Here is a 14298-nt window from a genome sequence, read left to right as displayed (position 1 = left end):
TAGTCGCTGTTCAGACCAGTTATTCAGACATGCATCTCATATAGAAAATGTAAATTAGCTTATTACAATGGCAGCCAGTACATTCATGTCTATAAAAATCATATATAGAGGGAAATTCAGTGATAAACCATCAACCAAATTTGAAAAAGAAAGAAAAGAAGCTTATGAAAAGAGGCATTTAAGACTCATTCTGTGAAGCATTGTGAATGCATTTATATTTTTTGCGAAGTACTTTCTGCGTCAAATCACCAGATTTCAGAGACTTACCCACACTGTAAAATGTCAACAGTTGGATCAACTTTTAATTTTACTTCACTTAGTAACACCTAAAAATGGTAAGTTTTTTCAACTTAATTTATTACATTTAACCCATTTTCCTAGGTCAATCACACTTATATAATGTTAACTTAATTGAATTTTTACATTAGACTAAATTAATTCAACTGCAACTGCTTATTTTTTTAAGGTGTTACTAATTGAAGTAAAGTTTTTTCAACTTAATTTATTACATTCGATCAACTTCATTTTCCTAGGTCAATCACACTTACAAAATTTTAGTTCATTCAATCATAATATTTACATTAGACTACATTAATTCAACTGCATGAGTAAACAGTTGGATCAACTTAATTTAAGGTGTTACCAATTAAAGTAGTTTTTTCAACTTAATTTTCTTAAGTCAATTCAACTGCATTCCTAACTTAAGTCAATTTAAATTGAATTTAGCATTGAATCTGAATGTATACATTTTCTCTAACCATATTATTCAATTAGCTGCAAATAAAGATAAAAAATTTCAAACTTAATTTACATTTAATTTGATGTTAATTTTTTTCCTGAAAATGCAATAAAGTTAAAACAATCCATTTTACTGTTGACTTACAGCCTTTTTTTTAACCTGCAGGTCAAATTGTTGATTTTGCTTTTTTTTTTCTGAAGAAAGGTAAACATGTATAGTGATGAAAGCCAAAATATTAAATGTTATGAATGAATATTTACTGAGTAATGCACTATTTTGTTAAAATTACCATTTTAAAAGATTCAGAGCCAAATTACAGGAGGGGAAAATGACTTCTGAAAGCTGCCAGCATCATAGTGTTATTTTTACACACAGATTGGTAGCTCTATTAGTAAAATCTGTTGACTTTAGCAATCTTTGTTGCATTATGTGCCAATGGTGACCATTCAAAAATAGTGAAAAAGCATTTTTCAAGATTTTCACCAAAGTTTGCATGTTTGTAACTCAAGAAATGCTAAAGACATCTTATTGCCCTTTTAGATATTAATCAACTTTTCTATTGGTATCTTCATTTTTAGGGCCTTGTGTGATTCTGTTACAGAGATATTGGGATCTCCAGGAGTAAACAGGTAAGTTGTACACATTTTCAGTGGTTAAAAACCAAATGTTAGTCACTTTGCATTTGCTGTGCATGATACTTTTTTTCATTTAGAGAGGACTGTATGAAGAACAAATACAATATTATTTATTCTTCATACATTGTTCCCTATAAAAGAAAACTAGAAATGTACCTTTTTTTTCTCTCTATGAAAACAATTGCATAGCCTATCTGTCCATAAATACTTTTCAATTTTTATTTTCAAAGTTTGCATGCCTGTAACTCAGGAAACATTAAAGATATCTTAATAGGATTTTAGAGTCTAGATTTTTAGATTCTTTTAAAATCATAATTTTCAAGGCCCTGTGACTGTCAGAAACATGGGGACCTCAGTGCAGCTCCATATTCAGATTGTTGAATAATATGCTTTTTCATTGGTTGAAAACCCAAATGTGGTCACTATGCATACATCCGATACTTATTGTAATTATTTACAAAAAAAATTCAGAAAAATAAATAATATTTACAGTGGAAATTTATTTTGTTTGTCCGAGGTGTGCATGCCTGTAAATGTCTTAATACAATTTTAGGTTCTGGTTTTTAAGACTTTTTTTTTTTTTTTTTTTACCTTTTTTAGGCCCTTTATGATTTAATCCCAGAGACATTGAGATCTTAATGTCCATTTTTAATGGTAGAGAACCAAATATGATTTTGTTTAATAACATTACAAAAAAAAAAAAATTGTACTTATATTTTTTGTCCAGTTTCCTGCCAAAATATCTAAAAAATCTTAAATCACGAGGGATTTTCTAGACGAGTAAAAAATTTTTTCTTGTTTTCAGAAAAAAAAAAAAAAGTCAAAATTAAGTGTTTTTGCTTAGAACAAGCTAAATAATCTGCCAATGGGGTACAAAAAAAAATCTTATTTCAAACAGAAAACAGGATTATTTTTTACCCCATTGGCAGCTTATTTAGCTTGTTCCAAGCAAAAACACTTAATACTTTAACACTTTTTTTTTACTGAAAACAAGATTTTTCTTTCTTGTCTAGAAAATCCTTCTTGATTTACAGATTTTTAGATATTTTGGCTGGAAACAAGACAAAAAATCTAAGAAAAACATTTTTTGCAGTGTAACCCGGGTTTTAGGAATATATAGTGTGACAAATCAGATTATTAATAGCCAGGATTAATCGTTAACTCTGGATAAAGTATATAAAAAAGGTGTGAAAAATTCTAATTAATCCAGGCAAATCTTGGTTTATTGATGTGAATACACTTTCCTTGGCGGTGAGGGATTTGTTTCAAACATGTAGTTAAAATACTGCTTATTTGAACTATTAGTAACTTCAGAAGTTGTTAAAAACCCCTTCTTTCAAACATCCCTGAAACTGATTCAAATATAGAATCTTATGAATAGACTATTACTATCAATTTAATGGTGCTTAACTTGACCATTTCAATGCAGTTGTTTTGATAGAGCTATATTTTAACTGTCAGTATTATTGATTTTGTTGTTGACATTGTTCTTTAAATGCAATAAAAGTATCAGATGGAGACAAAGTGACCAACATTTGCTTTTCGATTGCATTGGGCTCCCCATATCTCTCGGACTGAACCATGAAAATGCCTGGAAAATGAAGATTGCAAAAGAAAAGTTTATCAAGAATCAGAATCTAAAATCATATTGAGATGTCTTTAATATTTCAATATTAATATGTAATATTTCAGTTGCATGCAATCTCAGACAGGTTTATTCTGTGCAATTGTTTTGATAGAAGGAAACAAGACTAGTTTCAACATTATTTGCTTTTCAGACATTCCTCTTTAAAAGAAAATAAGAGTAGTCTATATGCAAAGTGACCCACATTTGGTTTTTGTCCACTGAAGGAGTTCAATTGAATGATTTACTCCTGGAGACACGTTGAGATTGCAAGATCTCTGGAACTCAACCATACAGGGCCTTAAAAAGGAAGTTATCAAAAGGAAAGTGTATTACCAGAAGATATATTAACAAAATCAGAAATTTGAGAAGGGTACCTCTGGTTGAGTTGACGCAGAAGCACCCATTACTGTTTAAAACTTAGGGGCCAGTAATGTGTTTTTTAAAATTAATAAAACCTTACTGCAACAAGGATGCATTAATTACATTCACAGTGTTGCAAAGGATTTCCATTTCAAATAAATTCTATTTGGCTCTAAATTCTGCTCTTTCAATAAAGGATATTGTAAAAAAAAAAAATCATTTAATTACTTTAGTCGATTAAATTCAAATTCCAACTCATGAATTGAAAGGGAGCCAATTCTTCACTGAATTTTGCCCAACCCTGAAATGTTTTATGCTGCAAAAAACTAATTAACTCAAAAATTGAAAGCAAATTTCATAAACAGTTATGAAGCAAATGAAACTAACACAACAAATTAAATGTAAAATTTTAAAGTAAAATAGTATTTTCTTGTAAAAATACAATGCAATTCTATATTATGGATGTGAATGTAATTGCAGAGCTCTTTCGGTGCAGTTTTGGTTGCAATTTTTCAGTGCTATAATAAAACCCCTCGCAGTTTCATCTTGCTTTAAAAAAAAAAAAAAAAATTACAAAACAATTTAAAAATATTTACTTAACACTGATTTAATTATAGCCTACCAACAAAGCACACTTTAATTTACAATTAACAAGATAGTAAAATAATATTCTTTGGCCATTGAATGATGAATCAGGCATGTTTTTTTTTTTTGTTTTTTTTTGTTTTTCAGGCATGTGTTTTTAATGTACAAATATATAAATGCAGCCTTGCTGAGCAAAGGAGAATGTTAGAAAAATGTATTAATGATTTTTAAATGCTTCCACACTGACCACATGTTTGCTGCATTGGTGCGTGCCTCTATTTGATTGCGTCACGGCATTGTTCGGTGTAATTTATTCAACCTTTTTGCTTATTCGGACGAACACCGAAAGAGCTTTTTTGCTATTTTTGTATTTTTTGCGCTGAATGTTCGGCAACTGAAATAAGCGAAAAGGCCAAATAAATGATAGCGAACAAAGACATGATGTGATCAAATAGAGGTGTGCACTAATGATCAAACATGTGGTCAGTGTGGAAGCATTTAAAACTGTCTGAGAAAGACACAGAAATCATTCCAAGCAGCGACAGCGAGAGACTGTTTAGAAGCGCATCGCATGTCTTCATGAGAAGAGAAAGGTTACTGTATGATGACTGAAATCATCCATTAGTCAATCAACTCCAGAACGTTCTGTTGTCTAATACACCAGACACCAATTGTGTTTATTCTGACAGCAGCTCCTTAGCCAGGGTTCAAAGACCAAAGATGACAATCATTCACAAATCTGCTGCTGCCAGCAAAAACTAGGACTGAGCTCTTCTTGCGGGTTTACCACTAAATAAAAGACATTCAGAAATGTTAGTATTGGCATTTTACTGTTCTGTAAAATTAAAATAAAACAGACAAAATGGCTCTATTAATACATTTATTCTAACATTCTCCTTTGCGCAGCAAGGCTGCATTTATTTGTACATTAAAAACACAAGAAGGGGCCTAAGAAAAAAAAAAATTAAAAATGGCCTAAGAATTTTTTTTTTTTTTTTTTTTTTACTAACTTATTCATTCTAAGTTAAATTGTGGTTTGTTGGTAGGCTATAATGTCTACTAGAATGTAAAAAATGTTCAGTGTTAAGTAAATATTTTTGAATTTGTTGTTTTATAATTGATTTTTTTTTTTTGAAAAGCAAGACAAAACTGTAAAAAGCACATTTTGGCTATTTATTCCAATTCCAACTTTTTTTTTTTCAATTGTATAAAAATTACTTTTTAACATTTGTATAGATTATATTTGTTTAATAATAAAATGAAAAAAGTTGCAAAGTCACAATTTTTTTTCTCAATTGTGAGAAAGTCACAATTACTTTAAATTTTTTTTTCTCACAATTACAACTTTTTCCTCACAATTCTAACAATTGAGATAAAATTTAAAAAGTAATTGTGACTTTCAAACTTATTGTAAACTTGTGACTGTCTTACAATTCAAACTTTTTTTCACAATTTATCTTACAATTTTGAGAAATTAAAAATTTAGGTTTTTTTTTTGTTTTTTTGAAAAGCAAGACAAAACTGTAAAAAGCTGATTTTGGCTATTTAATTTATGCAATGGTAAAAAAAAAAAAATGGCAAAATGCATTGGGGGGAAAACACGAAAATCCTTCAGTAAAAGGCCCAGTGTTTAATTTTGTTTGGCAAGAATTTTCATTTCAGTGCGTCCCTAACAAGTAGCCAATACCTGAACCAATATCAAAGACAAGAGACATGAGCAATGCATTGAACAGCTGTGGGAGGCGTAGCAAAAGTCTCAAACAGAGGGAACTTTATTATTGTAGTTGATGATTTTCTGACATGGAGAGCGTTTGACTGGTTGCTGGTGTGTCAATGACAGTGTAGGTAAGAGTGCAATTACTCATCAGAGCCGGCAGATCGTCCCACAGGTCTCTCTATCTCTATCTCTCTGGAGCCAAGTAATTATCCGTTTGTCACTCCAAATCGAGAGGCAGATGTTCCACACCATACAATTTCACAGCTTGACACCCGAAGCGTCGTGTCCCAGCCTACGCTGTAATTTGAACATCTCTTCAACCACCAGTTCATCAGATTAAAACTAAACACCAAACAACTCATCTTAACAGTTAAACAAACGCCAACATTAGCAAATGGACTCAGTCTCTCTTTGCATAGTTCAACTTCAAGCAGATGAATAAAGAAACCATGAACAATGTGACTACAATTACAAAAACAACACTTTCAAAACAGGTTTTCAATATACTTGAAATATACCCAAACCTATTGATATTCTTTTCAATCAATATCAGGAGTTAAAATTGGTAAATAATGCATTGAATGTACTTTCAGACCCAGTCTGTGGAGTGCTATCATCTTCCTTCCTGATCCCAAAGGTACATTCTGTTCACAGTCACAACATCAAGGAAAGAAACCAGCCAGCATTTCAAATATTAATCAGAAGAAGTATGCAAAATATGTCAATTTAAAGTCTGTTTTTCCACTAGCTGTTCCAAACGAATCACATGTTGAATTAATATCAAGTATATTTAAATAAATACTGCAGGACCATAGTGAACTTGACTAGAAATGGCCTCCAATTTGATGGACTTTTTTTCAAATAGTTTCAAAAAGTACATGTGTAGATCATATTTCACCCCAAAAACAAGAAACATTTTGGAAGTTTTTTGGAATTTTACATGAATTTGAAAACAATTAAACATTTACCCAAATTATTCTTTCAGTGCTTAGTTAATTAACAAAAAAGGTTCTTTAATGGCCCAAAAATATAGTTGATTTTATGCAAATTGTAACTTAATTCAGGAATAATGTCACTTTAAAGTCTGTTTTTCCACAAGCTGTTCCAAACTAATCACATGTTGAATAATATGAAGTATATTTAAATAAATACTGCAGGACCATAGTGAACTTGACTAGAAATGGCCTCCAATTTAATGTACTTTTTGAAACTAGTTGAAAAAAAGTTAATGAAAAACATGTGTAGGTCATATTTCACCTCAAAAACAAAACTTTTTTTTTTTTTTTGGAATTTTACATGAATTTGAAAACAATTAAGCACATTTATCCAAATTATTCTTTTAGTGTTAACAAAAAAAGTTCCTTAATGGTCCTAAATATAGTTGATTGTAACTTAATTCAGGATTTAAATGTGACCCTCAAATGTTTCAACAATTTTCCCATCTGCCTTTTATTTAAAAAACTACTTAAAGTAAAATGCTTAATCAGTGATTAACTGTGGCTGTTTGCTTTATGTTTGATCCTTTTCCATGCTAATGAAGAGGCCTGAAACTAGAGTTGTTGTGGTAAATGCATCACTCCCTCCAAATAACACTCAGATTCAGTTCTATTTCTCATTGGGGTGAATCCTTATTGTCCGTCTGCAGACATTTGAATGGTAATTGCAGTCCAGTAATTAATTTGCACAGATAAACTCACAGAGGGCCATTAACTCTCCAACAAAACGAGACGTTTAACCCAAAATGAGCCTTTGCAATTTTTCAGCCCATCCACTAAAACAGGGCCCTATGGGTGTAATGAACCGGAAAAGATGTGAATAAATTTCCCTTCAGAACGTGGCTTCAGTAGACTCACTCCGTGTGAGTTCATCATCTATTGTAAATTAGTACCCATAGAAGTGTTTCTGGACCTATTAAACCACTGGGATTGGAACAAAAGGATAGATTTTCTTTTTGCATGGAAGCCTGTTTCCACCACTGAATTAAAAAAAGAAAGCAATTATGACTTTACCTTAAGTTGGAATTGTGAAAGTCACAGTTTTTACATTTTTATTATCTCTCAAATGTGAGAAAGTTAGAATTATGAAATAAAGTCAATTACTTTTTACTTTTTTTATTGTAAGTCGTCACATTTACTTGTTAAAATTTTGTCTCACGATTCTTGTAAGAAAATAAATGGACTTAACCTTTAACTTAACCTTTTCTCAGTTGTGAGATTAAAGTAATTGTGACTTTCTCTTACAATTCCAACTTTTCTTCACAATTGTATAAAAATAATTTAATTTTTAACATTATCTCACAACTGTAAGAAAATTAGAATTCAAAAGTCAAATTTTGATATATATTGAAAGCCACAATTACTTAGTTTTATATCTCACAATTTGTGAGATAAGAAAATGTAAAACGTAATTGTGATTTTTTTTTTCTTTTCAGAATTGGACTTTATAACTCACAATTGCAAGTCAAGACATTTGAGATGTGAGAGATCAACACAGAATTGTAAGTTTATATCCTGCATTTTATCTTGCAATTGTGAGAAGTAAAGGTAAAATTGTGAGAGAAAATAAATGTAAAAGTAATTGTGACTTTCACAATTCCATTTTTTTTTCCTCACAATTGCGATAAATTGTGACGTTCGAACACTTTTTCTTAATTGTGGGATTAAAAAAAGATAATTGCACAATTGTGACTTATTTTTCACAAATTTTAATTTAATTTTAATGTGTTAATGGAATTGTGAGAGAAAGTCACAATTATCTCACAATTAAGAAAAAAGGTTAGAATTGTGAGAAAAAAAAGTTAATTAAAAGTTAGAACTGAGATCAAATTTGAAATTCTCACAAAATAAAATTTTGTAGCTTTGGCTCACAATTCTAACCTTTTCAGACAATTTTTTTTTTTTTCATTTTATCTCAATTGTGAAAAAAATGACTTTTTAATCTAAGTCTCACAACTGTGAAATACAATTCATGATAAAATACAGAAGGGCAAGATATAAACACAATTGAGTTGATCTCTCACATTTCAGATGTCTCTCGAAGTTTGTTGCAATTCTAAGTAGAAGTCAGAATTGTGTGATAAAAAGTCATAATAGGTTGTTTGCAATCACATGGTTCTGATGACCCGCGAAATGCAGCTGGAGGGCAGGAAGTTATTTTTCTCGGTAGGAATCACTAGCAGAAACTCGAAATGCCTATGTTTTGAGTTGTTTATTTGGTCAATTGGTCAAACCTAGAAATTTAATTTCTTATCGTGTATGAATATTTGCTGTTTATAAGGAGGCAAACGCAAGAAATTGACTGAAAAACGCAGAGAAAAGTGTCTTGTAAACCTGCGTCTGCGGTCAGGAGGAGAGTTGGATAATGCTTGTGTGTGCAAATGGTTAATAAAAGATATAATAATATTAAGATATATAAATAGTTACAGGGTGAGACAGTGACAATTTGCTAAATACCACAGTAGACACAATGTAAATAAGACATTATACTTGTGATTGATTTCAACGGAACCTTGTAAGACTGTCATAAACTGAAGTGAGTGACAGCTTTTTAGTGACTATGAAAGTGATATTTGCTGGCTTTACGTGCTGCTAACAGACCAACAGCCAAAACCCTGTACAACGGTAGTTTCAGGAGTGACAGATATCCTGCATCCTTCATAGAAATGTGGCAATCACTTTCGAAAATGCTTACTTAGCTTATATTTACAGCCTCGACGGCAGGCAGCTATTTCAATTTGGTTGAAAAAATTGTCTTCATAACATAATGATCACATCCAACAAGTGTTGTGATTTTTCTGTTAATACCTTTCTCTTGTGATAGCGTCCAAACCAATACAGTACAGACTTTCCATCTCATCCGTTTTGCTTTTTCACGCACGTAAAGCGAAACTCTTATTAAAATTCTGAACTGATTATAGCGTAGAAAGCGAGCGAATATCGCTTTCATATTGTCACTAAAAAGCTGTCACTCACTTAAATGTATTGCAATATCCGTTATCTCTCGAAACTACAAATATACATGGTGTCTAGTCTACGTGTGGCGTTTAGCATTGTTTAAATGCTCACCCTGTATCTATTTATATATTTCTTTATTAATATCTTAACATATTATTATATTTTTAATAGGGATGTAACGGTATCAAAACTTCACGGTACGGTATTTATTGAATCATTTACAGGAAAAACAAAACTAATTAAGAGACTCGAAAAAAGTACCAGAAGTGTTTATTAAACAGTTTACATGAACACTGAACATATCAATGGCATACAAATTAGCCATCTATCTGTAAACTTTGAAACAGAAACTTAAATTTTTCAATTTTAGTAACAAAAAATTATTAAAGCATGTAAAAAACAGTCAAATCAGTTTAGCTGAATGAGTTGTCTGAATCTAGTTGTCTGCTTTAAATAAGATTTTTTTTCTTACCCCATTGGCAGATTATTTAGCTTGTTTTAAACAAAAACTCACTTAATTTTGACTTGTTTTTACTAAAAACAAGACAATAATTTTTACTTGTCTAGAAAATCCTTCTTGATTTAAGAATTTTGAGATATTTTGGCTGGAAACAAGACAAAATTCTAAGTAAGAAAATCATTTTTTGCAGTGCAGTAGGCTCTCATGCCTTTCTTTCGCATTAAATCTTTATTAAAAACAATCCTTTAAAGAACTTTTCTACCTGGACAAGTGCATCTATTATGTTGCCTAGTTTATTTAAAACTGCACCTTTCCTTATTTTAAACATAGCCAAAAAGCCACGTGTTGACTGTGAAACACAGTAGACTTCATTTATATGCATTTATGGTACATTTCCGTGTAAATCCATGTTAATTTTTACAGCGAACAATGCACTGTAACATTAATTCAGCGCATACAGCGCAGCAAAAAATAGACTCGGTGCCGAAACGATGGCTGCACTGCTGCAAAGGCACCGCTTCTAGGACGTACTACCGGACAGCAATCGCGTGCAGTGTGAACGCTCTAATCCGTTAACATGGGTGCTGAAAAGAATACGTAACGCATACGCACTGCAGACGGAGCACGTTCGACTGTTTCCATCTTTTTTCCTTGCTGCTACAGTCTGTAGCGACAACAGACCGCAAAGGATGATGGCCACGCCTGGGCTGATGGGAAATGTAGTTCCCGCTACCTCCCGTTCGCTCCATTCGCCTGAGCAAACTTTTCTCAGAAGACCTATCGTTTTATCGAGTCATGCGACCACGGTAGTATCGGAAAAATGTGTTATTGCGGTATGACGGTATTTACAATACCGTTACATCCCTAATTTTTAACCATTTGTACACACAATAATTATTCGGCTCTCCTCCTGACCGCAGACGGAGGTTTACAAGCCACTTTTTCCTGCGATTTTCAGTCAAATTCTTGCCTTTCCCCGTTACCAACAGCAGATTTAATGATAAAGGCTCCGTGTGGTTTCTCGGTTTGACCGATTTTGGGCGCCTATAAACAACGCAAAACAAACATTTCTGCTATTGATTCCTATGGAGTAAAATGACTTCCTGCCCTCCAGCTGCATTTCACGCCACAGCAATGACGTCATGTGCAAACAACCTATTAGCTTCTTAATTTTTCTTCAGTGGCAGAAACAGGCTTGCATTTGTCTGGGATGCTCAGATAGCATGATATTCACTGGTGATGGTGATCAAACGCACAGATCTGAGATCAGAATCAGCGTCTACAGTACAGAGCATTGGCTTCTGAAGTTGGGGCGACTGGATGGATGTTGTTTTCTCCACTTCATCTCATCCTGTTCTCCAGAAGGTCAACGGGTTTCTTTCACCTCATCGACCTGTCGAGCTCCGCTTCAGCCCAAAGAGACCCGCTTTACAAAGGAAGGAAGTGGAGACGCTCAGTGTCTTCTGTGCTTCACATCCTGACAGGTTCTAGTGAAATCCCGCATCCCATCAGGACGTTTGTTCTCTTTGTTGCCCCTCCGCAGCGCGTCTGTCAAACCATAAAACAACAAACCGGGAAAGAACGGCCGAGGAAGAGGCGTCCTAGAAACAAGCAAATAAAAAGAAGCGTTTCTGGCAGATTGGTGTCTCATTGTGTGGATTGGCTGTGGTTCTTCTTCTCGGCGTTCCTGAAGACCTGCTCGTAGGAGGGCGGAGGGTGGTTGCAGTAGGACGGCGGCGGAGGATAGGAGCTCATCGTCTGACCCGGGTAGGCGGGGGTCAGGGTCGTCGTCATGGCGCCGCAGGGGTCACCGTAGCCTTGCATGCCTGGTTGTTGAGACACTGTTGGAGAAACATTGAAATCATGTCAAAGTTTATTGACGCATAAATGTCAAACTGAAAACTGCTGGACTGAGGACACTCTACAGTTTAAATTCTATTATTACTCCACAGCAACTATGGGAGGCATTTTCTGCCAATCTTAAATAAATCAAAATGCATTGTCACAGTGAAAATTCAAATGAAATAATTTAATTTTCAATTTTGGCACATTTTCTGGTTTCATTTTTAGCAGCATCATTACTCCAGTCTTCAGCGTCACATGATCTTTCAGAAATCATTCTAATATTCTGATTTATTATCAATGTTGAAAACAGTTGTGCTGCTTAATATTTTTTTTCCAGGATTCTTTAACAAACAGTTGAAAAGAACAGTGTTTATTTAAAATAGAAATCTTTTGTAACAATATAAACTACAATCTAAAAGTTTGGGCTCAGTACATTTTTATTTAAGAAATTAATACTTCTATTCACATGTGTGTTAAATTGACTTATATTGTTAGAAAAGATTTATATTTTGAATAAATGCTGTTTTTTTTAACCTTTTATTCATCAAAAGTCCTGAAAAAAAAAAAATCACAGGTTCCCAGAAAAAAATAAAAAATAAGTAGCACTACATTTTCAAAATAATCAGCAAATTTTCGGAGAATCATGTGACACTGGAAACTGAAGTAGTGGCTGATAAAAATTCAGCTTTGCATCACAAGAATAAATTATATTTTTAAATATATTCATATAGAACACCATTATTTTAAACTGTAATATTTAAAATTTGCTGAAAATGCCTTCCATAAGCAACCAATCAATTAATAATACATTTGTATTATTTATTTTATTTTTTTTAATAAGAGATTTATATAATCTGAGGGTGCAAAAATAAAATCAAAATATTGAGAATATTGCCTTTAAAGTTGTCCAATATGAGTTCTTAGCAATGCCTATTACTAATCAAAAATGAAGTTGTGATATAGTTACAGTAGGAAATTTACAAAATATCTTCATGGAACATGATCTTAATATCCTAATGATTTTTGGCATGAAAGAAAAATCTATCTTTTAACCTATATGATGTATTAAAATGCACAATAATTTTATTTCTGTTTTAGCTCTAGTTCTTTTAGTACAAGTTAAACCAAACATAGCTTGTTTTCTAATCTAGTTAAATGGTAACAACTGTGGTGCTGGCCCATTTTATAATAATCATGTCTTTTTTTTTTTTTTATTACAGATTTACATGGACCTACGGAAGCCCATTTCCACCACTGAATAAAAAATAAAGGTAATTTTTTTCTCAGAATTGCGAGATATAAACTCAGTTTTGAAAAAAAAAAAAAAAAGTCAGATTTGTTTGTACTATTTCTCAGAATTCCAGGTTTACTTCGCACAATTCTAACTATAACTTGCAACTGTGAGAAAAAAGTATTTTGGCTTTTTTCCCCTCAAAATTGGACTTTATAAGTCACAATTGCTTAATAGCTATAAGTAATCTCACAATTCGGAGAAAAGTCATCAGATTTGTGAGGGGGAAAAAAGTCTGACCTGTAGAGAAAAGAAGTCTAAATTGTAAAACATTCTGACTTTTTCATGCAATTGAGTTTATATCATGCAATAAAGGATAAAAAGTCAGATTTGTTAGATAAAAAGTTGCACTAATCTTTTTATATTCAGTGGTTGAAATAGGCTTCCATATGGCCTTTTTTAACTTAAAAAAAAAAGCTTTATAATATTGTTTGTATATGCATGCTATCATTCAGATTAACTACAGAAAACTAAATCAAACACCACAGAACTGCTACAGCTCTAGTCTCTGATGCCGGCTGGACTTTGTTTTTTTCTTCAAATATAGCATTATCTTTGTTTGGATAATAAGAGAGTGCTTTTCTTTTTTCACGTTAATTTGTGCCCTGAACAAAACAGTTTGAAAAAAAAAAAAGTCTAAGTTAGATTTTCAATTCAATATAAAAGCAAATATAATGAGTCGCTTCATTTTCTTTCAGTCCAGATAGTTCTGAGAGTCTAACTAAAGTGACCTATTTTCCTAATATATGTGCTTCAGTGGTTGGAGAAACAGTTTAAGCATGAATATTGCCAATTGTACAGCAATGTTTTTACTTTGAAATATCGAATCGGTGCTACTCTTAACCTTCGACAAACAACAGGATTGTATTTTTTATCAAAACTGACCTCAACCGTAAACTATATTATGTTCACTGCTGCTCAAAAGTTTGGGGTCAGTAAGATTTTTAATGGTTTTTAAAGATGTTTCATCAAGGCTGCATTTATTTGATCATAACTGCATTAAAAATAGTGAAATATTATTGCAATCTAAAATGGCTGTTGTCTATGTGAATATCTGTTAAACTGTAATTTATTTCTGTGATTAAA

At 32.3% G+C, this 14298-nt stretch overlaps 1 protein-coding gene across 1 annotated transcript in view; it reads right to left on the bottom strand.

The window, feature by feature from the left end:
- Nucleotides 1-5695: 5695 nt before the first annotated feature.
- The window catches only part of vopp1b (VOPP1 WW domain binding protein b), a 65960-nt gene continuing 57357 nt past the window's right edge, over nucleotides 5696-14298 (bottom strand). The window contains exon 5 of the mRNA XM_073831197.1: nucleotides 5696-11917. Within this exon, the coding sequence (XP_073687298.1) occupies nucleotides 11724-11917 (194 nt within the window). The 3' untranslated portion in view covers nucleotides 5696-11723. The remainder of the gene's footprint in view (nucleotides 11918-14298) is intronic.

This window comes from Garra rufa, chromosome 24 (assembly GCF_049309525.1).
Source record: "Garra rufa chromosome 24, GarRuf1.0, whole genome shotgun sequence".
NCBI classification, from domain to species: domain Eukaryota; kingdom Metazoa; phylum Chordata; class Actinopteri; order Cypriniformes; family Cyprinidae; genus Garra; species Garra rufa.
Note: the sequence above shows the minus strand (reverse complement) of the source record. Positions and strands in the feature narration are given on the sequence as shown.